The sequence below is a fragment of the Microcaecilia unicolor genome, chromosome 1, assembly GCF_901765095.1.
Source record: "Microcaecilia unicolor chromosome 1, aMicUni1.1, whole genome shotgun sequence".
Classification (NCBI taxonomy): Eukaryota; Metazoa; Chordata; class Amphibia; order Gymnophiona; family Siphonopidae; genus Microcaecilia; species Microcaecilia unicolor.
Genome location: NC_044031.1, coordinates 580,825,717 through 580,848,024, shown reverse-complemented (window position 1 = coordinate 580,848,024; position 22,308 = coordinate 580,825,717). Strand labels below are relative to the sequence as shown.

At 40.8% G+C, this 22,308-nt stretch overlaps 1 protein-coding gene across 2 annotated transcripts in view; it reads left to right on the top strand.

Moving 5' to 3' along the window:
• The window catches only part of KLHL38 (kelch like family member 38), a 32,757-nt gene extending 14,028 nt beyond the window's left edge, over nucleotides 1–18,729 (top strand). For both annotated transcript variants that reach the window (XM_030218834.1, XM_030218824.1), the window contains exons 3-4: nucleotides 600–705; nucleotides 18,339–18,729. In XM_030218834.1, the coding sequence (XP_030074694.1) occupies nucleotides 600–705; nucleotides 18,339–18,628 (396 nt within the window). In that variant the 3' untranslated portion in view covers nucleotides 18,629–18,729. The remainder of the gene's footprint in view (nucleotides 1–599; nucleotides 706–18,338) is intronic.
• Nucleotides 18,730–22,308: the final 3,579 nt, after the last annotated feature.

Here is a 22,308-nt window from a genome sequence, read left to right as displayed (position 1 = left end):
CCAGTTTGCAATTATTATTATTATTAATTTGGAATTTGCTCACACAAGTTACATTCAGGTACACTAGGTATTTCCTGTCCCTGAAGGGCTCATAATTTAATTTTTGTACCTGAGGCAATGGAGGGTTAAGTAACTTGCCCAAGACCACAAGGAGCAGCAGTGGGACTTGAATTAGGCGCCTGTGGATAGCCAGTCTGGGTATCTAAACATGAGTTTATTCCTCCACTGCACAATGAAATACCTTAAGCCACAAGTGTAACCACAGATGGACCTGGGCGGCCAATATCAGGCCCACTTCAGCAGCAGCAGCAGCATAGGGGAACAAGAAAAGAAATAGAGGCAGTGTCAACATCTGTACTGCCTAGCGCCCACCCATATTAACCTCAGGCCTCACTAAAAATGCAGTCCTGGCTATGTTACAGTCTTAATCCCTCCCAGAATGGTATCAGATCAGTCATAAATGCGGAATATAAGGTGGAAGAAATTGAATGCAGGTGAAACACAATTGACCAATTGTTTTTATCAACACAAAGCAAGTGTCTAGGGCAAAGTCTTCCTACAAGTTCATCAGCTCCTCTGGCATCTTCTTTTCTCATCAGGTTTATCATGTGTACAGAAACATGTGGTTCAGAATGGAGACCAGAATGGTCAAAAATGTCTTTGCTCCTGCAGTCGTGATTGGTGACCAGATTATGATCATAGGAGGTAAAGTCCATGGCCTGCAGTTCATATTTTAAAGATTTTGATCCTGGGTGATGTTTCTTGTTCTAATCGTTCTGTTTGTCTTTGTATTCCTTATTTTCGTTACTTGCAGCTTCACATAGTTCGATGGCAATTCTACAGAGCGGTTGCAAAATTAAGGGCCAGAAACGAGCATACTTAGCTCCAATTCTATAACAGCGTTTGGGTGTGCCTAACCCATTAAAGAATACTAGCATAAATCCAACTTGTCATGCCAAAATTTAGCTCAATGGCTACCATAAATTGGCACACCTATGTGCATCTTGTAATGCAAGCAACTGATTTGTTTAGATTTTACTCACACCTTTTTTTAGTAGTAGCTCAAAGCGAGTTACATTCAGGCACACTGGGTATTTCTCTGTCCTTGCAGGGCTCACAATCTAATTTTGTACCTGAGACAATGGAGGGTCAAATGATTTGCCCCAGATCACAAGGAGCATAAGTGGGATTTAAACCGGCCACCTCTGGATATCAAGATGGGTGTTCTAACCACTAGGCCATTCCTCCATTTGATTATATTCTATAAGTTGTGCTGATTGCTAGATGGAACCATTGACACACCCATGCTCCACCCATGGGTATATCTCACTTACTATTAGATGCTCCATACACACCAGATTGATAGAATAGCACCTATAACTCTCTCACATAACTGCCAATTTATGGTGCCAATTAGATGCATAAGAGCAGCTACAATACAACAGAATTTCTATTCCACTATATACCAACAAAGGATCAATGCGGATTACAATTTTCAATAAAACTAGGCGAACACTAGGAAGAGATACAAATCATACATAAACTATCTAGATTATCTTAATACATCAAACAATCTCAGAAAGCAATTACATAAGAAAGATAGAACATAAATGAGTCTTTAACAGTCTTTACGAAATCTCAAGTAGGAGTCTACCAATCTTAACTCCAAAGGAAGGGAGCTCCAGCATTGTACCAAGCAATAAACAAAATCAGAACTATGAAAGGATTTATACCTCACATTTTTTACACCAGGAAATTGCAGCAAACAACAATCCTTAGATCTAAGAGGGCAAACTATTCCCACAGCAAATAACTCCACTAGATTATCTGGGACAAAACCATAGAAAAATTTATAGACTACCTTACAAAGCTTAAACTTACTTCGTGCTTCAATAGGAAGCCAATGAAGAGATTACAGCAAAGGAGTAACATGATCAAACTTATGTCTACCATAGATCAGTTTTACTGCTGTATTTTGTAAAATTTGCAGGCATTTCAAAGATGTCTGAGAACAGCCTATAGAGTAAATTGCAATAATCAAACTTGTTACACTATTCGTGCCTTTCTATTAGAATGGCTTTTAGGGCTACCTCCAAATAATTGTGAACGCAGTCTTCATTCATACAACCAACCCAAATGCATTCTCTTTTTCTTAACAGAAAAGGTATAGAGAAGGGCGACAAAAATGATAAAGGGGATGGGACAACTTCCCTATGAGGAAAGGCTGAAGCGTCTAGGGCTCTTCAGCTTGAAGAAGAGACAGCTGAGGGGAGATATGATAGAGGTCTATAAAATAATGAGTGGAGTGGAACGGGTGGATGTGAATCATTTGTTTACTCTTTCCAAAAATACTAGGACTAGGGGGCATACGATGAAGCTACAAATTAGTAAATTTAATATGAATCAGAGAAAATTGTTCTTCACTCAACGTGTAATTAAACTCTGGAATTCGTTGCCAGAGAATGTGTTAAAGGCGGTTAACTTAGCGGGGTTTTAAAAGGGTCTGGATGGCTTCCTAAAGGAAAAATCCATAGACCATTATTAAATTGACTTGGGGAAATTCACTGCTTATTTCTGGGATAAGCATCATAAAATGTATTTAGCTTTTCTGGGATCTTGCCAGGTATTTGAGACCTGGATTGATCACTGTTGGAAACACGATACTGGGCTTGATGGACCTTTGGTCTGTCCCAGTGTGGCAATACTTATGTACTTACGTAGGATAGGGTTGTCATAAATCCAAGGCTAGCCTAGTAGAGATATTTAACAAAACTTCCCAGTTACGTATTGCTGAATATTGGCAGCTGGCAAGTTCAGCAGGATTAAACCAGGCAGGTGCCTCTCCTGTGCAGTTAAATTCTTTTGAATAAGTATCCCAGGATTTATTTGGATCTCCCTACTGTAATGTAGTCCTGTTTCACTACCTTGAGCTATGTCTGATCATCCTAAGGTCTCTTTTCTGTGTGAGGCACACCAATCTCACCCCATTATGTAATGTTTTCTTGGATTTTTGTACCCCAAATGCATCACTCCACATTTTTGCTCTGAAAATCTCCCTCCAGGAACTGAGTAATTTAGTGGCTCTATAATTCACCTTAGAATAAATCTCCATCTTCAGCTGCAGGCAATACAAAAATTAGAATGTGTGTTTCAGGATTTAATACACACCCACATATTGTGAGTAGAAGGCCAAAGGTCAAGAGTCTCCAGGATCTAGGAAGTGCCTTAAAATTTTTAATGCTAGTTGAGATGTTCTATTTCACTTACATTTCCCAAATCCAAACAAATCTTTTGAGATTTTATCTTGGTCTTGTGTGTACTCAACTATTTGACTTGTAATTTTGGTTGAGCGGGAGCACATTAGGTCTAATATATCAAACATTTTCCCTTTAGGCACATTTCAAAAGGCCAGCTTCTATTTGATGTCATCAGGCATTGCTGAAATTGCTTTAGCACTTAGCCTTCCAAAGTTCCATAGGTTTCTATGGAACTTTGGAAGGCTAAGTGCTTTGAAAATGAGCCCCATCTGTCTCATAATTATTGCCTCACAATGTTGAACTCAGTCCCAAAATTTGGTGGGGCTGAGGCTGACTCCAGGGTCGAATATATACTTTATTTGTGGACATCTATAACTGAAATAGCAAAGTCTTTTCCCATGCACACAGAACAAAGATAAAGGATTTCTGTAGGCTGGTTGTATGTTTTTTGGATAGTCTCTGGACAGACATACACTATCCACAATGAAAAAAATAAAGTAAGGCTGGTAGGGCTTTGTGTAAAAATACCCCTATATCCTCCACAGGTATACAAAAATACACAAAGGTAGAGCAATGAAAACAAAAAGGTATAAAACCAACTTAAGATGATGATAAAATATCTCAAACTTACTCACAGTATTAATGTCCCTTTGGTCTCCTTTGTGGCTTGTTGTTACTTCTGTTCTCCTGCACCTCTCAGCTGCCTCTCTCTCCTGCAAATAGGTTTTTGTGCCCTCACTGCTCTTTCATGAGTGCCTCCTTGTTGCAGGGACTGTTAATAGCCCCCTAATCTCCTCCTCCATTCTTCCTGGTGCTTGGTGAACTGTAAATTATAGGGTCAGAGGTGTACTCTGATCTCTCCCTCCTTGCTCTTCTCTTTTCAAAATGCACTGTCACTCCATGTCAGTCATAAGCATTTCCATACTGGGACAAACCAAAGGTCTATTAAGCCCAATATCCTGTTTTCCAACAGTGGCCAATCCAGGTCACAAGTACCTTTTCCCCTACGGACTTAATACTTTTCTCCTCTTACCACATGCACCCTTTGGTCCTACTTCCTGTCACTTGGGCCTTCAGCATGCTCTTGCACTGGTCCTTGGTTCCAATCCTTCTCTCTGTGTTGGATGGGGAATTAGGAGCAGCTTTGCTCTCCTTTCTCCTTCTTTAGGCACTCTGTGCCCCAGGATTTAGCTAAGGCTCAGACTTAAAACTAGGGCTGTACCAATTATTTATATTTGATTTGATTCAACCCTGAATACATTATTCATATTTGGTCAAATAGTGATTTAAATTTGAATGTGAATAATCTGGGGCTCTGCTGTGCTAAATTCTACTGAAATAAACACTTGCTCTCTGATTTCATATTGCTTCTTTTATTATTTGTTATGTTAAAGCTCAATGCCCATTATTTGTATTCAGTATTTGTAATCAACCTAATAATACTTTTCATTATTCATAAAATATACTATTGGGTACAACTCTTAAAACCTTTCTCCTCTGTGCTTCTCTGATGGAAAATAGGCCCCCACACCTGGTTTTTCCCTTCTTCTTTTCCTTTCCCTTAGTCTCTAGGTCAGAAAAGCAAAGTGTTGGTGGGCTTCTGGGTGGAAAAACTGAACAATGGTCCGACTACATTGTTACCGGACTCCTTCTGTGGAAAGGAAGGAAGACTCCTGGGCACAACAATATACCCAGGTTTTAGACTTCCCTCAAATTTCTAAGGAACACTTACTATAGGGACCTAGAATGCTCCTTCTTTTACTGAAAGGAAAGCACATTGTAGGGTCCTGCTACAATGTGTTGACCATGCATCAAAGAAGTTTGGTATGCGGTCATACGAGTTTGTCTGACAAATCACTATGTTTGTTTATTTGTCTCTTCCATAAAACTAGCTTTAAACCAGTTTCATGTCCCCTTGGAAACCATTGTGAAACTCTAGAGGTTATAGATGTGGTAAGGGAGCCAGCTCTTTACATCTGTTTTGTAGGTCTTGAGGACCAAGGGGAAGAATTATCTTCAGGGCTCTAGTTTGTTGATGGTCAGTCAATCTTTCAGTGTCTTTCAGACTTTCCAAAAATGTCAGTGAAATAGGGTTAAAATGTAATTTACTGGGAGAAACAAGGATCAAATGGTTCATCTGTGATTTTCACAGAAATATGACAAACAAAAATCACAAAAAAGATAAAGCAACAATTAAAAAAAGATACTGGGTTATTAACGCTTGAAAACTTTCCATACGCCTTTCCTTCTCAGCTTCTAACTAACCCTTAGGTTGGATTTCATTCTTAAGCTCTCCTTTGTCAGGGTTCTGCAATGACACACCCTCACAGTTGTGAGCTGCTTAAACCCAGGGGATTCAAAATCTCAAAAACTTCCTTCACATAAAATCTTATTAGGCATCCTTTCCCCCAGTACCTCCACTCGTCATAAGCCAATCAGCTAACACATCTGGATTCAAATCCTCTCCCACCATTACTCCCAGATGGCCATAAGCCTTCAGCACTACACTTCTGACTACCAGTCCTCTGACCCCAGATCTTTCAACTGGTCACTGTAGTATTCCCCTCAGCTTCCTTAAAGGTGAGAGAGCTAATAAATCTGATAGGACTCTCTTTTTTGTGAGTCCAAGCTTCATTAACCCTCAGGAGCTCTGTGCCCCATCTTCAGATTGGGAGCAAAAAGAGATATGCTATACAAGATCTCCTGTCCTGTAGGGTATCACCATTTTTTCATTTATCTCAAGACTCAATGTATTAATGCTTTGGATCCACCCTCATCCAAGCTTGAAACCTCAGCCAACTTTTGGGAAAAATAAAAAGGGGGAAAAGACAACTTTCCTTCCAAAAGGTTGATATTTACAACATCTATGATATCCTTTATCCTCTTGAGGAAGCTCCAGGTGGACAGCCAACTAGAAAATTCTTCATACATATTATACTTTTATGTAGATGCTATAGCCATTGGTACCCCTGCAAGTCATCCCCTTCATTCATTACAAAGAGAAATGTTGAGGCTTAATCCCTGAACTCTGAAGGCTCCTGATCATGACCATTGGGGTCAAAAGTGCATTCCACAGTTCAATTAGTTTCAATATAGTCTCCAAACTCATTGAGAAGAATGCTAAGTGAGAACTGTACTACATAATTCCTCATCAATTAAGAACAGGCCTTAATGTATTGTATCTCTGGGGGAGTTGAGTGTGTACTTCATCACAATGTGGAGGGGCATTTTCGAAACAACGTACAAGTCATAATTAGGAGGTCCTGCTCATAAAATCCAAAAAAGGTCCATCTCACAGCCATTTTTGAACAGGAAAAACATCTTGCGCTGAAAACGTCCAAAATGAAAAGCCAATTTTCCAAAATGAAATGTCCAAAATATGAACACCATAAAGCAGACACAAAATAACATCTGTCTGGCATCATTTTGTACAAAAATGGCCACACAATATGTCCCTGCAGAGCAGAGGGGCAGCCTAGTGGTCAATGCACTGGACTTTAAACAATGGAACCCAAGTATAAATCCCACCTAAATTCTTTTATATATTATTGTGAGCCCTCTAGGAACAGATGAAAATCTACTGTACCTAAAGGTTCACCACTATAATAGCCATCATGCTTGCAGGTGTCTTATAAACTCAGGTACAGTATGTATTTCTATGTTCTAGGATGGCTCACATATTTGTACAGAAGTGAAAGAGTTAAAGTGGGAGTTAAACCTGGGTCCTGTTGTTCAAAGTCCACTGCACTGACCACTAGGATACTCCTTAAACTTGCTTGCTGCTCTATTAGGAATGGCCATAATATCTGAAGTTGTCCTAGAGCCTGGTATCCATTGTCACTTTCACTTCTTATGGTGGATGGTGGGGGGTCAGTAACCACTGGGAGACAAAAGGGGGGGGGGTCATGCCTTCATCCCTCCAGTGGTCAGTTGCTCAATGAGGGCAACTTTGTGTACCCCGTACATGATTGAAACAAGTCTAGCTAAAAGTAGCCTTCTTTTTTGCCTTGGACGTTTCTTCCCGCTCCATTTTCACTGAAAGACTTCCTAATTTTGGGCCTATTCTAGTCCCGCCCACAACACGCTTCCAACATACTCCCTTGCTATTTGGGAGAACTGCAGTGTAAAAGGTCCAAATTCTGACTTTCAAAAATCGCGAATTGGACATTTTTGGCAGCTGGATCTTTTTTTGGCCATTTTGAGATGTCCTTCTGCTTCAAAAATGAGCGCCATAGTGTTCTGCTCCCACAACTGTGTGTGCATGTTTACGTTTGTTGTATTTGTATTTTTAGTATGTAATTCAATCTATCAGTAACTTCCTGGTAGAACATGTAATCTTTTTTTTCATAGGTCATACCTTACATGTTACCCATTTCTCCAGTCTATGGCAAATCTGCCAGGTTCAGGCTTCAGCCCAAAACACATGCTCTGATCCTATTGGTTATTTCCTCAGCCCCCTTATTCTTATGGTATTCTCAGCACCCCTCTCTACAAAACAAAATTATCCATCTTTGGCTCAAGAGCAAGCTGTCCACAGTCCCTCTCTTCTCTCTGAGACAAAAGTATCCTTTTTAACAATGTCCAACATCCTTCTTTTACCAAACCCAGCATCCATCCTGTCAACAAAAAATATCCTTTTCTCACTGAAGCTTAACATCCACCTCTACAATAATCCAGACCCTCTCTCTCGTCAATCAACATCCACCCATTCAGTCTGGTAGTTTCTCAGCCAATTGATCAGCATTCAGTTTCAAAGACTCTTCCTCCCTGGGGAGAACTCTTGTTTCAATTACCTATATGCAACAAGTTACCTGTTTTACTTATTTGCAATGAAAAACAGTTTGAAATAAAGAAAAACAAGTCTTGTTCAAAGTCTTCCTTTGAATGCTGGAAAATTCTAGAAATGGAATGGGAGACAGCCATAATGAAAGACAGAGAAACAGAATTTAAAAAAAACCTGGAAACCTATCTTACAACTACAACAGGAGAAGAAAAACATAACGTAACAACCACATGGATACATCATTCACATCGGACACACAACAGACAGGGCTAGTTTATCTAATTGCTTAGTAATGCATAGAATATATATTAAGAGAACAGTATATAAAATATAAACGTATTAAACAAAAGAAATTAAAGCAGCAAGTTACAACAAGCTGATGCCCAGAATCTGGCTAAGATGAAATCTTCTGTGCAATGCCTCACATTGAAATGTAATACTACATGAAATCATTTTTGAACTATTCTCTCAATATTTAATTACTACAGTCAGTGCTGGATTGAAATACCAGCAGTAACATTTATATCTATACCCAGATGTTCGGCTCTGACCAGATGTCATTGCCAATACCCAGACAACCATCCAAGCAAACTAGGACAGCATTATATAGACCACACCCCAAAACACAGCCCTCCAGATCTTTCCTGTGCAAAAAGATTTCATCATATTATACCACTTTTGATAAAATATCAATGGCTTCCCATACAATATCACATTCAATTCAAATCCCTTACCATGATTCACGGGGTCCTTTATTCTGGTGTCCCTCATACCCCTGCTCTTCATTTGCACCATGATGGTCATCTTTTGTCCCCCCCCCCCCCCCCCAGTCTCAGGTGACCGGCTGGACTCCATCTTCTTTCTACTGTGTTGGTCCCCTCCTTTGGAACGTGCTTCCCCCTTCACTTCATACTGAACTTTCTTTTCCCAACTTTAAATAACTACTTAAAACTCACCTTTTTAGATTAGCATTTGGAAACCAGGCATAGTTCTGAGCAGACACAATAGTGTAGGGTTCATTTCCTTCTGTCTATACTATCATTCGATTACCTCGTTGAATATTGACCCATACATCTTCAAATCTTATTTTCTCCTGTAGAAGGTAAATACTATGATGGGAACATTATATCCTGCTTTTTTATTGTGGGGGGAGGTTGGCCAGGGTTAAATGCTGCATTAGTCAGGATTGCCTAAAGTAGAAGAGACTATGCAAGACAATATCCCAACATGACAACCCTACCAAAACGATAAACAGGTCCACTTCAAAACAATCAGTGTGACAGGAATACCAACCAGGAGCAAAAGAAAAAAATTTAGAAAACAGTACTCCAAGTGTGATATTGTGAGCAAATGAGAGGCACAGGCCCACCACAGACACAGACAAGCCACAGTGTAAAGTAGCATAAAACTCTTATTGAAATGTGCACCAATTATGTACCCATGCCTGGTAACTCAGGAATAAACCAATCCTCTTATAACTCTTGTTTCAATATGTTTCTGCCAAGCTACAGCTAGTCAGTATGTACACAGAAGTATCAACTTAAAGGTCAGCATTTAACAGACAGGGAAGGGCCTAGCTTCTATTAAGCCTCAAGGTCAGCAATTCACAATGTTCAATTGAGAACTTTCCTACCTTTTCTACTCTTCTGGTTTTTTCCCCTTAACTCATACAGGTCTACCCTGAAAGGCTGTTCCTTCCTTCTCTAGGTCTTGTTCCTGCTCTGGGTTTTTACTTCCCCCTGATGGGCCATGTCCACCTGGCTAGGTAGTCTAGAGCTAGAACTCTCTTTAGGCAGCCCTTTGAGGCAGCCTAAAGGAGAACAAAGTTTATTTCACATACTCTATCATACGAAGTAACAGGATTCATAGTCTATTGAAAACAGTGCAACATATTTTTCTATGGAAATACTCGGGTCATACTGGGACCCATAGGTGTGGGTGGGTCTGCTCATCTGTGTCCTACCAATAACAAAGTCTGGGTCTAATTTACTAATTTTTTCCATAAAAACAGAATGAGGACAAAGCTTTAGTGGCTGATATTCAGCCTCGGCTGTCAGCTTTTTTTTTTTTTTAATGCCAGTCGCAGCAGCTGAAATAAATCTGGATACATAGCACCACTATCCAGCTGAAGGGCAATTCTGTAACTAGGCATGCACCAGTAATCACCCCTTTGCATACATAAGTGCAGAGAAAAGTAGCACTTATTTGTGTAAGCACCCTGGGCACTGTTCTATAAGGATGCGTATAAATGCTATAGTGTGCAAATGCAAGGGATGTGTACACATGGGAGGAGCATAGGCAGGACATGGGTGTACACTGCACATGCCAGGCTGGTGCAACTGCAGGCGCATAAATTTGGGGTGTGCTGATGCCAACTTGCACTGGTATTCTATAGCCACATCTGGATACCCAGATGCTGTCATAGAATAGGTGCTCCTATTGCTACATCGACATGCCTAAAAGGAGGTGCCCATTTATAGAGTTGCCACCATAGTGGCTAGCACCGAATGTCCAGACACAGCAGTGATCTTCACTGCTATCCAGATAGCAGCAACATTGAGACCTCTATCTGGATAGCAAGACAGATGAAGCTAGGACAGCCTTTTTGCTCTCCTAAGCTTATCCAGATACTTCTCCGGTTAGTGGACTGTATTTCATTGCTAACCGAAAATATCTAACCTTTTCTAAGCTCCAGCCCCAGACCACCTCAATGCTATCCAGAGAGCATAAAGACAGTCTGTAATGATATTCAGTGACACCATAGGTACCAGCATTTACAAATGACTGGGTGTGCCCAGTGTATTTTTTTCTAGCAAAAAAGGTGCCAGTACTCAAAAGCCAGGCTATCCTTCTGGGGTGGAGAGATCACTTGAAGAACCAACCCCATAATAGCCAGGACCCCTGCAACTAATGCTAAATGATCTTCCCGCACCTTTCTGAACCTACACTTCCCCAGCTGTAAAGGATTAAAATACAAACTTACATATGCGACTAGCTTTTCTTACATGAGTACGCAGATGTGGAATGCACTACCAACTCACTTAAAAATGATAAATGAACTAAATAGCTTCCGCAAAGCTCTGAAAACCCATCTCTTTAACAAAGCCTACCACGAGAACCCATAACTAACTACAACACAACACCTAAACACCTTCTATTCAGATTGTCCTACTCTACAATTCCTTAACCAAATCCTCTTGCTCTCTCTATTTTCTGTGTAACACCAATTGTATTATTGACCCTGGTGTGGCGTTGCCATAACAGATTTTTGTAAGCCACATTGAGCCTGCAAATAGGTGGGAAAATGTGGGATACAAGTGCAATAAATAAATAAATAAACTAGTCACAGCATCAATGGAAAGGCAGAATCAGGGTGCAGAGCCTGGGTTTTTTTTTATTAATACTTGGGGACCATGGATCAATTTTAGCAGACAATGAAAAAGGTGCCAGTACTCAGTACCCCCAATTATCCTCTGAAAAATCTCTGGCTGTGCCAAATCTAATACAGATTACCCTTCCTGGACACAGTGAAGAAGCTTGCTCAATATTGGAGCATGTACAAGGGGCAGAGGCAGCTGAAGAAAAGCACTGCCAACTGCCAGACTTCACATGGAGGAGGGCTTCCACTGGCACGGCTTGGGGACCCCTACCAGCCAAAGCGGCAAACAGTCCCTCAATTGGGGGAGACCTGAACCTATATTGGAGGTGCCTAAGACCCCAAGGTCTTCCGTGACCATGTCACTGGATTAAAGTGGGCCCTAGAGGCAAAAATGAGGGTTAGGAGAAAGAGGAACTTCTTTTTCTACCTTGATTCAGATAACTATCCAGGAATAAAACTGCGAAAATATATGCCCCCCCCCCCCCCCACCTCAACTACTTACCCTAATCCTCTCCCCTATCTCTCTCCTTCAAGCCTGCAAGGATTCACCAAGCATGGGATTGGGTTGGGAAGGGGGAGTCAGCCCGTTGGTTGGGTGCTAGATGTGTTGGTTATTTGTTGAGTGGAAAAGGTTTGGAGGCTGTAAGCTCCCAGCATCTGATGTCATCTGCCAGGGAAGGATATCTGGATAACTGTAAAAGTTATGTAGATACTTCCCTCTGAATATTTGGCCCTTGGTAAATCAGGATCTTGCTTAGTCATGAGGCTGCAGACAAGGACTTCAAAGCATCTGACAAAGGAAAAGAAGAATCAAAGAAAAGACAAAAGAGTGCAAAATAAAAATCATGTCTATATATCCCGCCTCCCCTCTTTCAAAATCTAGCTTACAATGCTCATCTCTGTTATTCTGTTCTTAGATTGTAACCCAATTCCTTGTGAAGCTTCCCACGCTCTGGCCCCATAAACTGCCCTTTGCGTTAGTATTCCTAGCAATAACAGAAGGATGAACGTTGAAAAATAGCTGAAACGTATTCAAGATTATACACAAGAAATTAATCCATCATTCAGCTCTGGTGATGTCAGGAGTGGACTAAAAGTAGTGTTCTTCAGTTTACCAGAAATTTAGAATGGAACATATTGCTCCATTTTACAGACATTTTCCGCAACTTATTTACCACAACTTCCAATGCAGCATGGTTTTAAGGAATTGCAAGTCACTGGATTTTAATGTTTTAATTCAGAGTCTAATCTATCCTGAATTCCGGCTAACACATGATAATTATTCTTTTGATGGCTAGCTGCACTGGTGTAGACGCGTATATTGGATGCGCGCAGGTTCATTTTTCAGCGCACCTGCAAAAAAGTCCTCTTTTTTTTGGCCGAAAATGGACGTGCGGCAAAATGAAAATTGGTACGCGTCCATGCGTTAACCAGGCAGTAATCGTCAGCACACGTACAATGCTGATTACCGCCCGGTTAGTGCCAGGTATCGGAAATTTTTTGTTGCATAGTGAGAGCGTGTAAAAAATGAAATGACCACCTAGGCCACGTGGTAGCCAGACGGTAGTTCTGAATTGGCGCGTGTAGACGCCTATGCAGTTTAGTAAAAGGGCCCCTATAAGTATTGCTATACTGGGAAAGACCAAAGGTCCATCAAGCCCAGCATCCTGTTTCCAACAGTGGCCAATCCAGATCACAAATACCTGGCAAAAAGTACAAAACATTTTATACTGCTTATCACAGAAATAGTGGATTTTCCCCAAGTCCATTTAATAACGGTCTATGGACTTTTCCTTTAGGGAGCCGTCCAAACCTTTTTTAAGCTCCGCTAAGCTAACCACCTTTACCACATTCTCTGGCAACGAATTCCAGAGTTTAATTACACATTGAGTGAAGAAACATTTTCTCCGATTCGTTTTAAATTTACTACATTGTAGCTTCATCACATGTCCCTTAGTCCTAGTATTTTTGGAAAGCATGAACAGACGCTTCACATCTACCCGTTCAACTCCACTCATTATTTTATAGATCTCTATCATATCTCTCCCCACCCGCCTTTTCTCCAAGCTGAAGAGCCCCAGCCGCTTTAGCCTTTCCTCATAGGGAAGTCGTCCCATCCCCTTAATCATTTTCGTAGCCCTTCTCTGCACCTTTTCTAATTCCACTATATCTTTTTTGAGATGCGGCGACCAGAATTGAACACAATATTCGAGGTGCGGTCGCACCATGGACCGATACAAAGACATTTTTGTTTTCCATTCCTTTCCTAATAATACCTAACATTCTATCTGCTTTCTTAGCTGCAGCAGCACACTGAGCAGAAGGTGCCCAGCGTTATAGAATAGTGTGCAGCCAGACGTGCTCACAAATCCTAAATGGCGCCAATTAACATCAGTAATTGATTGTTAGCATCCAGTTATTGATTGTTAACTCATAAGTCAATTAAGTTCCGCGCTCCTCACAAGTGCGCCCAGCCATATCTGGGTACCATATTTAGAATCCAAGGAATTATGCACTTGAATCCTTTAACACAGAAAAATCTTGATCCATTTACAGAAGGTCTTGACTCAAACACTTTCTTGATTAACTCCAATCCAACTGAGCTGCTTAGAAGCTGACATGGATAATTTGCAACCCTTGCTCTGTTCTACCCTTAAACAATCCTGGCTTTCTTTCACCTTTGTTGAAACCTCTCTATTAGGAATCCTTAAATGTCCTGTTATAATAGTATCCTTCAAGGATACCTCACTCTGAACCATGTGCTCCTAAGCGACTGTTGGCTTCCCCCCCCTCCCCCATTCTAATTTAAAAGCTGCTCTATCAATTTTTTAAATCTTAGTGCCAGCAGTCTGGTTCCATCCCGGTTAAGGTGGAGTCCATCCTTTCGAAATAGGCTTTGCTTCTCCTTCCTCAGAATGTTGCCCTGTTCCTAAAAAATCTAAATACCTCCCCCCCTGCACCATTGTCTCATGCATGCACTGAGTCTTTGGAGCTCTGCCTGCATCTTAGGTCCTGCACATGAAACGGGGAGCATTTCTGAAAATACTACTCTGGAGGTTCTGGAGTTTTCTATGTCATTGGTACTGACATGTACCAAGACAGCCAGCTTCTCCCCAGCACTATCTAAAATCTTATCTAGCTGACTTGTGAGATCCACCACCTTCGCACCAGGCAGGCAAGTAACCAAGCAATCCTCACATCCACCAGGCACCTAGCTATCTATAATGCTAATGATTGACTCTCCAACTAATATGGCTGTCCTAACCCTTCCCTGGCATAAACCCCTGGAAACACATCCGCAGTGACAGAGGATGTTGCATCTCCTGGGGGGCAGGTTTTGACTACAGGATCGCTTCCTGCCTCTCCAAGGTGATGCTCTCCCTTCAGGTGACTTTTCTTTTCTATGACAGCACAGAGAAGGGACTTCACTATGGCCCTGCAGGCATCCTCTATATACTTCTCTGAGCCTCAGCTCCTCCAAGTCTGCTACTCTAGCCTCCAGGGATCGAACCTGTTCTCTGAGTGTTAGGAGCTCTTTGCACTACGTATACTATATGACCTCTCACCAACTGGGAGACAATTAAATTTGTGACACTCAACTCAAAAGACTGGCTGGCCCCATCTTACTGCTGTCTGCATTTTATTATTGACATTTCTTAATTAAGTTGCTAATGGAGTAGAAATTTATAGACTGAAGTCCCCTAGTTATATTCTAGGCTATGCTAATATTTACAGGGGCTTATAATTTTTATTATTTGTATTGTTATTGGTAGGTTTCCCTCTACAGACCTAAGAACACTATAGATAGAGATGCCCTAATTAACTTTCCAGCCTCCTAATTGGTTCAAGAGCCTATAAATCAGAGATCAGGGGTGAATGAAAGGGAATTAAACTCCAAACTGAGCTTTCCTGTGATTATCAGCTGTGCACTACACTCATACTATGGTGAACTCTAGAATAGTCCTTTAATTGCTAACCCATGAAACAGTAAGAGAGGCTTTAAATGCTAAACCAACAAAAAAAAATCCATATTCCTTAAACTGCCTTTGCTAAACAAGCAGATTAACTTCAAAACAAAGACACTGAGATAACCTATTTAACTCTATGGGGGTCCTTTTACTAAGGTACACTAATGAATTTAGCGACACTAAAGAGTAACATTCTTATGGGCGTCTTATCATTTAGCATGATCCCCAAGTTTAAAAGCAATTTCCCAGTAAATAAATTACCAGTGAAGTTCTGTCCTGCTCTGGAAGTGCTCTCACAGCATCGCTTCTGGCCACCTAAAGGGAGGCACTGATTTATAAAACTGCTCACATAACCACTAAGATATATTTGAGTCAACATTCAAAAGTCCATATCTGCACAACAGCACCTGCAATCCATGTAAGTACCGCTAAACAGGATATTCAGCAACACTACACAGATAATGCCTCTGAATATCCTTACAGACAGCCTCTGCACTATGCGGACTATGCCATGGCGCAGCATGTGTGGAGCTAGGATGGTGCTGGAACTTACCCAGATAGAGGTATTATTCAGTTTGTAGAGGTTAGTGCAGTGGACTGAGCTCCTGGGGAACTGGGTTTGATTCCCCCTGCAGCTCCTTGTGACCCTGGGAAGCCACTTAACCCTCCATTGTCCCAGGTACAAAACTTAGGGCCCTGTTTACTAAGCCGCGTTATAGGCGTGTTAATGTTTTTAATGTGCATTAACCATGTACGTGTGTCAACAGTGTACACGCCTACAATATCCCTATAGGTGTCTACACGGTTAGCATGTACACTAATTATAGGCGTGTTAAAAATGCCCTTAGATTGTGAGCCCTCTAGGGACAGAGAAAGTACCTGCATATACCCCCTAATTCTATAAATGGTGCTCAAATTTTCAATGTAATTGAATAAAGAGCCATTTAGTGCCGATAATTGGGTGCTAAGAATCAGTTATTGGCACTAATTATCCACAATTTAAATGTACACATGCCTCTTGCTAAGCGCTAGTCTATAAAGATGCATGCATAAATTTTTAGCGCACAACTGAAAAGGGGGTGTGGGCATGGGCAGGCCAGGGGCATTCACTAAAGATACTCCCACTATTATAGAATATGGGAGATCCATGCCTAATTTATGGCCCTGTTTACTAAGCAACATTGTAGGCACGTTAACATTTTTAACACGCGTTAACCATGTATGCACGTTAATCATGTACGTGCCTACAATATCCCTATAGGCGCTTACATGGTTGGCACATGCGCTAAGTGTAGGCACGTTAAAAACACTAACGCACCTTAGTAAACAGGGCCCTTAGGCATAAGGATTTTCGTCATGTTTCAGTTGGCGTAAATCCTCGCGCACAAAATTGGGCATGGATCCTGGTGTTAAGCGCTACTTAAATGGTGCCCAACTCGGAGAATAGAACTCAGTGCTCATTTTTATCGGTGCCCAAATTGGGGCACCATTTACTGAATCTAATCCATAATCCCCCAGATTCTATATAGCGTGACCAAAATTGCACACGTAAATTTGGTGGTATTCTGGATTTTTATATGCAATTTAATTACTTAGCAGCCAAATTGCCACACAACAAGGAATTATTGACACTAATTGGTATTAATTAGAATTTACATGCACAACATGCTAGGCATATTCTGTAAAATGGAACGCATTACCAAAAGCCGTGAAAACAACATATAACCACCTGAAATTCCGGAAATTACTAAAAGCTAACTTGTTCAAAAAGGCATACCTTAACGATCCAACTTAAATGCCTTAACACAGCAACACAACAAAACCAAAACTCATACTGGACTTAATGGACATTACCTAACTCTTCTTCTTACGATTCCCCAATGTGTCTGTCACACATGAACTTTACTTTACCACAACCACACTTTGTATTTGTTATAACCAGTATTGGCGATCGCCTCTACGGTACCATGTAAGCCACATTGAGCCTGCAAATAGGTGGGAAAATATGGGATACAAATGTAACAAATAAATAAAGTGGTGCGCGTAAATTCTAATGTGCGCTGCCAAAAAGGATGAACGGCCATGGTCTTGGAATTGGCAGACTGTGGGCATTCGGAAAATCTATGCGTATGGTTATAGAATACACCTGTTCTGTGCCTAACTTAGGCGCTGGCATTTACACCAAGTTTTACTTGGCATAAATGGATGTGGCACAGGCATGGCCGCTAGGCATATTCTATAAACCACACCTAAATCTAGGCACAGTTTACAGAATATGCCCAGGTGGAAATATTTTCGGCGCTGAATTTTCAGGTGCCATATATAGAACCTAGTCCAATATGTACAGCACTGTGTATATCTAGTAGCACTACAGAAACGATAAGTAGTAATAGATAAATTATCCAGTTAGTGGATAAGTTCCTCTGCTGACCACATTCTCCAAATATTCACCATTGGCCACTATAGATATATATTTTTTTTATCACTACAGCCAATGTTTAAAAAAAATTACTAAAACAAGGGAGGGTATGGGTTGGGGAGGTAGTAAATGGAAAAATTGACATGGGCATATTTTTTGTTCCCTTCTACTCTGGAGGCTTCTAGTTTATGTATGGGGTTCTTGCAAATGCTTCGTTGCACTGATGATGGTTTCCTTGTTGTTTCTTATGCTGTTATCTTGTTGCCAGTTGCTTTTAATAAAGATTTTTTTTTTTTAATTCTCACTGCAGTGGCTGAACATTGACCTGATTTGGCCATTTACCATCTCAGTCTTCCACACACATGTACACACCCAGCCTCAGACACATGCATACATTACTCAATAGCTGAGGCACACAAGAGTTGGTGGGCATGTCCTTTAAACTTAGAAATCTGTTTTAGATAGGATGTACCATAGAAAAAATTCCTGTTAGCTTGTCTTTCCTACTAATTCATCTTTTCTGTTTTTATAGGTTATACAAGGAGAACTATTGCTTACGACACGAAAACCAATAAATTTGTTAAATGTGCAGACATGAAGGACAGGAGAATGCACCATGGGGCAACAGTTATAAAACACAAATTGTACGTAACTGGTGGTCGTTGCCTCACCACAGACAACATGATCGAGGATTTGGACTCCTTCGAGTGCTATGATCCAGACACAGATACATGGACATCGGAAGGCAAACTACCACACAAACTGTTTGACCACGGATGCGTAACTCTCCAGTGCGTCCCTTGCACTTCAAATCTTCCTTGAACCTCATCCACCCCCTCAGTTCATCCACTGCTTGCTCTGGGATTGGTAGCATGGAATGTTGCCACTATGTAGGATTCTGCCAGGTACTTGTGACCCAGATTGGCTACTGTTGGAAGCAGGATACTGGGCTAGACGGACCATCAGTCTGACCCAGTATGACTATTCTTATATGATGGAGTAACAGATCCAATGATACTACTGTGCCTTCTCCCGGGGACAACATCTCCAACTGGGTTAGGTTTTGCATACTATGGCAGTAGTGAACCCCTGTCAAATACTGCAGATGAAGCACCAAAGATCAGTAGCCAGACTGTCCTTCCATTGTACAAGCTGCATGCATATTTCTAAACTAAAATTGCAAAGCCCGTTGAGATGAAATAAGTCAAATTAAATTCTATTACCAATATTGTGCTCTTGCCACATTACTGGCAGAACACTGTAACGATTGTTATACAGTGTAAATGTGCAACATTCTATACAACAATAGTGAGAACCACCTGCAAAATTCAATGCAAGAAGAAAACACGAAAGAAGACAGATGTGCTCCTAGTATTCCTGGCAGAAAATAAGGCATTCCTGTGACTTCCTACTGTGTATAGTGTAAAATAATGTATTTTCATAAGTTTGATGCAAAGGCAACTGGACATTTTCATTTTATTTTAGATTACACACCATTGAAGTTATTTTAAATAGCATGCAGTCATTGCTAGGAAACTGTAGATTCATTTCAGGATTCATCAACCGCTGTACAGAATTGGTAAACAATGGAATTATAGAACTGAGTTGGCCTCGTCACTTGGAAGTAGGGGGTATGTGTTGCTGCTTGTGGGACTTGCCTGTGGAACTTATTTTTTTTGTCTCAAACTGAAAAAATATGATTCAATTAGATCCGCGAGTTTATGAAAGCCAGGTGTGTTATGTGCCTGTGTGTGAGACTGCGGGGGAGAGAGTGACATGCCTGGGCCTCAACCCAGAGCACTCCATGCTTCACATTATTATAGAGATCTTTTAATTGATTCAGTAAACATTGGTGCCTGCCTCAGCCAGGAGTGTTAAGCTGCTGCCATGGTGTTTCCTTCCTTGATTTGGTGCTGCCAAGTCCAAAAAAAGGGGTCTGGGTCCTCTGTGGTCTCAAAAGTACTTGTACAACATCTTTATATCATTTCCATGTTGGTCCAATGAAAAGTGCCCCAATCTGCAAAGAATCTTGATGAAAGCCAAGTGAAAAGAACAAGACTTGGAGAAAAGACTAATCAAAAACAAGAATGGGAAGGTTTTCTAGGGTGTAAGACCAGAGGTCCAACAAGTGAAACCATACCCCAGGCTGTACATCTTTGGCAAGCAGGGTGCCCATCTTCTCGGTGGTCTGAGTCTCATCCAAAGCCCATTCATTTTAAAGGTTATATAGATACTCAGTAAGCAAACAGGTTGTATAAATTCCACATCAGACTCAAAAGGTTATTTTAGAAGGCAGGTGTGATTCTTACATATATAATAGCATTTACACATGTGCCACAGCTATTTTAGAAAGCTGCTGTTTATATATTTACGTAGTATTTAATGGTATTTACATAGGCTGCAAAGATCAAATCATAAGAAAACTACAGACAGCACAAAACACGGCTGCCAGACTCATCTTTGGAAAAACACGCTTCGAAAGCACGAAACCCCTTCTAAGAAGCTTACATTGGCTTCCTATTAATGCTCGCATAACCTTCAAAATATGCACAATAGTCCACAGAATCATCCACGGACTCACACTAGATTACATGACAGAACTTATCGATCTACCAATAAGAAGCGTGACGAGAACAGCGAGAACCTACCTAACCCTTCACTACCCCAATTGCAAAGGTATAAAATACAAATCTTCACATGCCGCCAGCCTCTCGTTTATAGGCACACAACTTTGGAACTCACTACCCAAAGACCTGAAACTCACAGAAAACTACCTACAATTCAGAAAAAAACCTGAAAACACATCTTTTCAAGAAGTCTTTCCCCCCTGGATCTGTCTAATCCCACACCACCATACATCACGAAAAGTTCAGAAATGGAAAACAATAACATTAACCTCTCTCACAATATGCTAATATATCATACTAACACAACCTAAGCAATTATTGTACTTCTGTATTATGTACTAGACTTCTACAAATGTACGTTTTGTAACCACCTTTTCAGCAATATGTAAGCCACATTGAACCTGCCATACGGTGGGAAAATGTGGGATACAAATTTAATAAATAAATATATAAAGGGGATATTCTGCGGAACATATCCAGGTAAGATCAGCTCCTATACAGATAAGTCCTGCTTCAAATAGTACTGCTGAAATCCAAAGAAACCTTCTTACCTGGGGTGCTCCAGGGGAGGGGGGGTGGGTCAAAGGCACATCCAGGAGTTACTTATTTAGCAGAGATATTCAATTAGGACAGCCTTTTTAATTATTCAGGGCCCCTTTTACGTGTGCCCAATGTGCATCAATTTTGAGTTACCGCTCGGCTACCATGTGGCCCTTGCGGTAATTTCATTTTTGACATGCGTCCGCTATGCGGGCGGTAATTGGCATTTTACACACATAGACCGTTACTGCCCAGTTACCATGCAAGACCTTACCACTAAAACAATGGCTGGCGGTAAAGTCTCAGACCCCAAAATGGACGCACAGCAATTTTAATTTTTCCGCACGTCCATTTTCGGCAAAAATTTTTAAAAGGCATTTTTTACAGGTGCACTGAAAAATGATTCTGTGCGCACCCAAAACACGCGTCTAGACTACCGCAGGCCATTTTTCAGCACACCTTAGTAAAAGGGCCCTCAGGTACCAGTTTGAATATTGTGGGTACTTGGATAAGTGTCGGCATCTGCTTTGTATTCAGATATTCAGCGCCAATATCTGGGTATGACTCAGCAGTTAATATCCAGGTATAAAAAACCCATGGATGCCAGAATTTTAAAAAAATGCTGACCACCATGGGCTGAATATTGACCAGGTCCATCTTCAACATACAATACAATTCAATAGCTTATTATTCCATAAATTCCAAGTAGACAGAAGATATGATTGAGTCTACAAAATCCTGAGTGGTGTGGAGTGGGTGGAGATGAATCGATTTTTCACTCATTCAAAAAGTACAAAGACCAGGGGACACTCATTGAAATTGCATGGAAATACTTTTAAAGCAAATAGGAAGAAATATTCTTTCAGTCAATGACTAGTTAAGCTCTGGAACTCGTTGCCAGAGGATGTAGTAATAGCGGTTAGCATATCTGGGTTTAAAAAAAGGTTTGGATAAGTTCCTGGAGGAAAAGTCCATAGTCTGTTATTGAGATGGACATAAGGGAAGCCACTGCTTGCCCAAGGATTGGCAACATGGAATGGTGCTACTAGTTGGGTTGCCAGGTACTTGTGACCCGGATTGGCCATTACTGGAAGCTAGATGGAACACTGGTCTGACCAACTATGGCTATTCTTATACTCTTATGTAGTTCAATGTGGTTTACATTAAGATATTAACCAGGGAGACCCTGAAAAGATACAAACTTATAATCAGAATAACCATAAAAAAATTTAAAATAATAAAAACTAGTCACCTAAGAAGTATCTAAACATGTCTTTTTTTTAATTGTAAAGTTTTTTTATTAAACACGGTGAAAACAATACAATCTGCAAATCA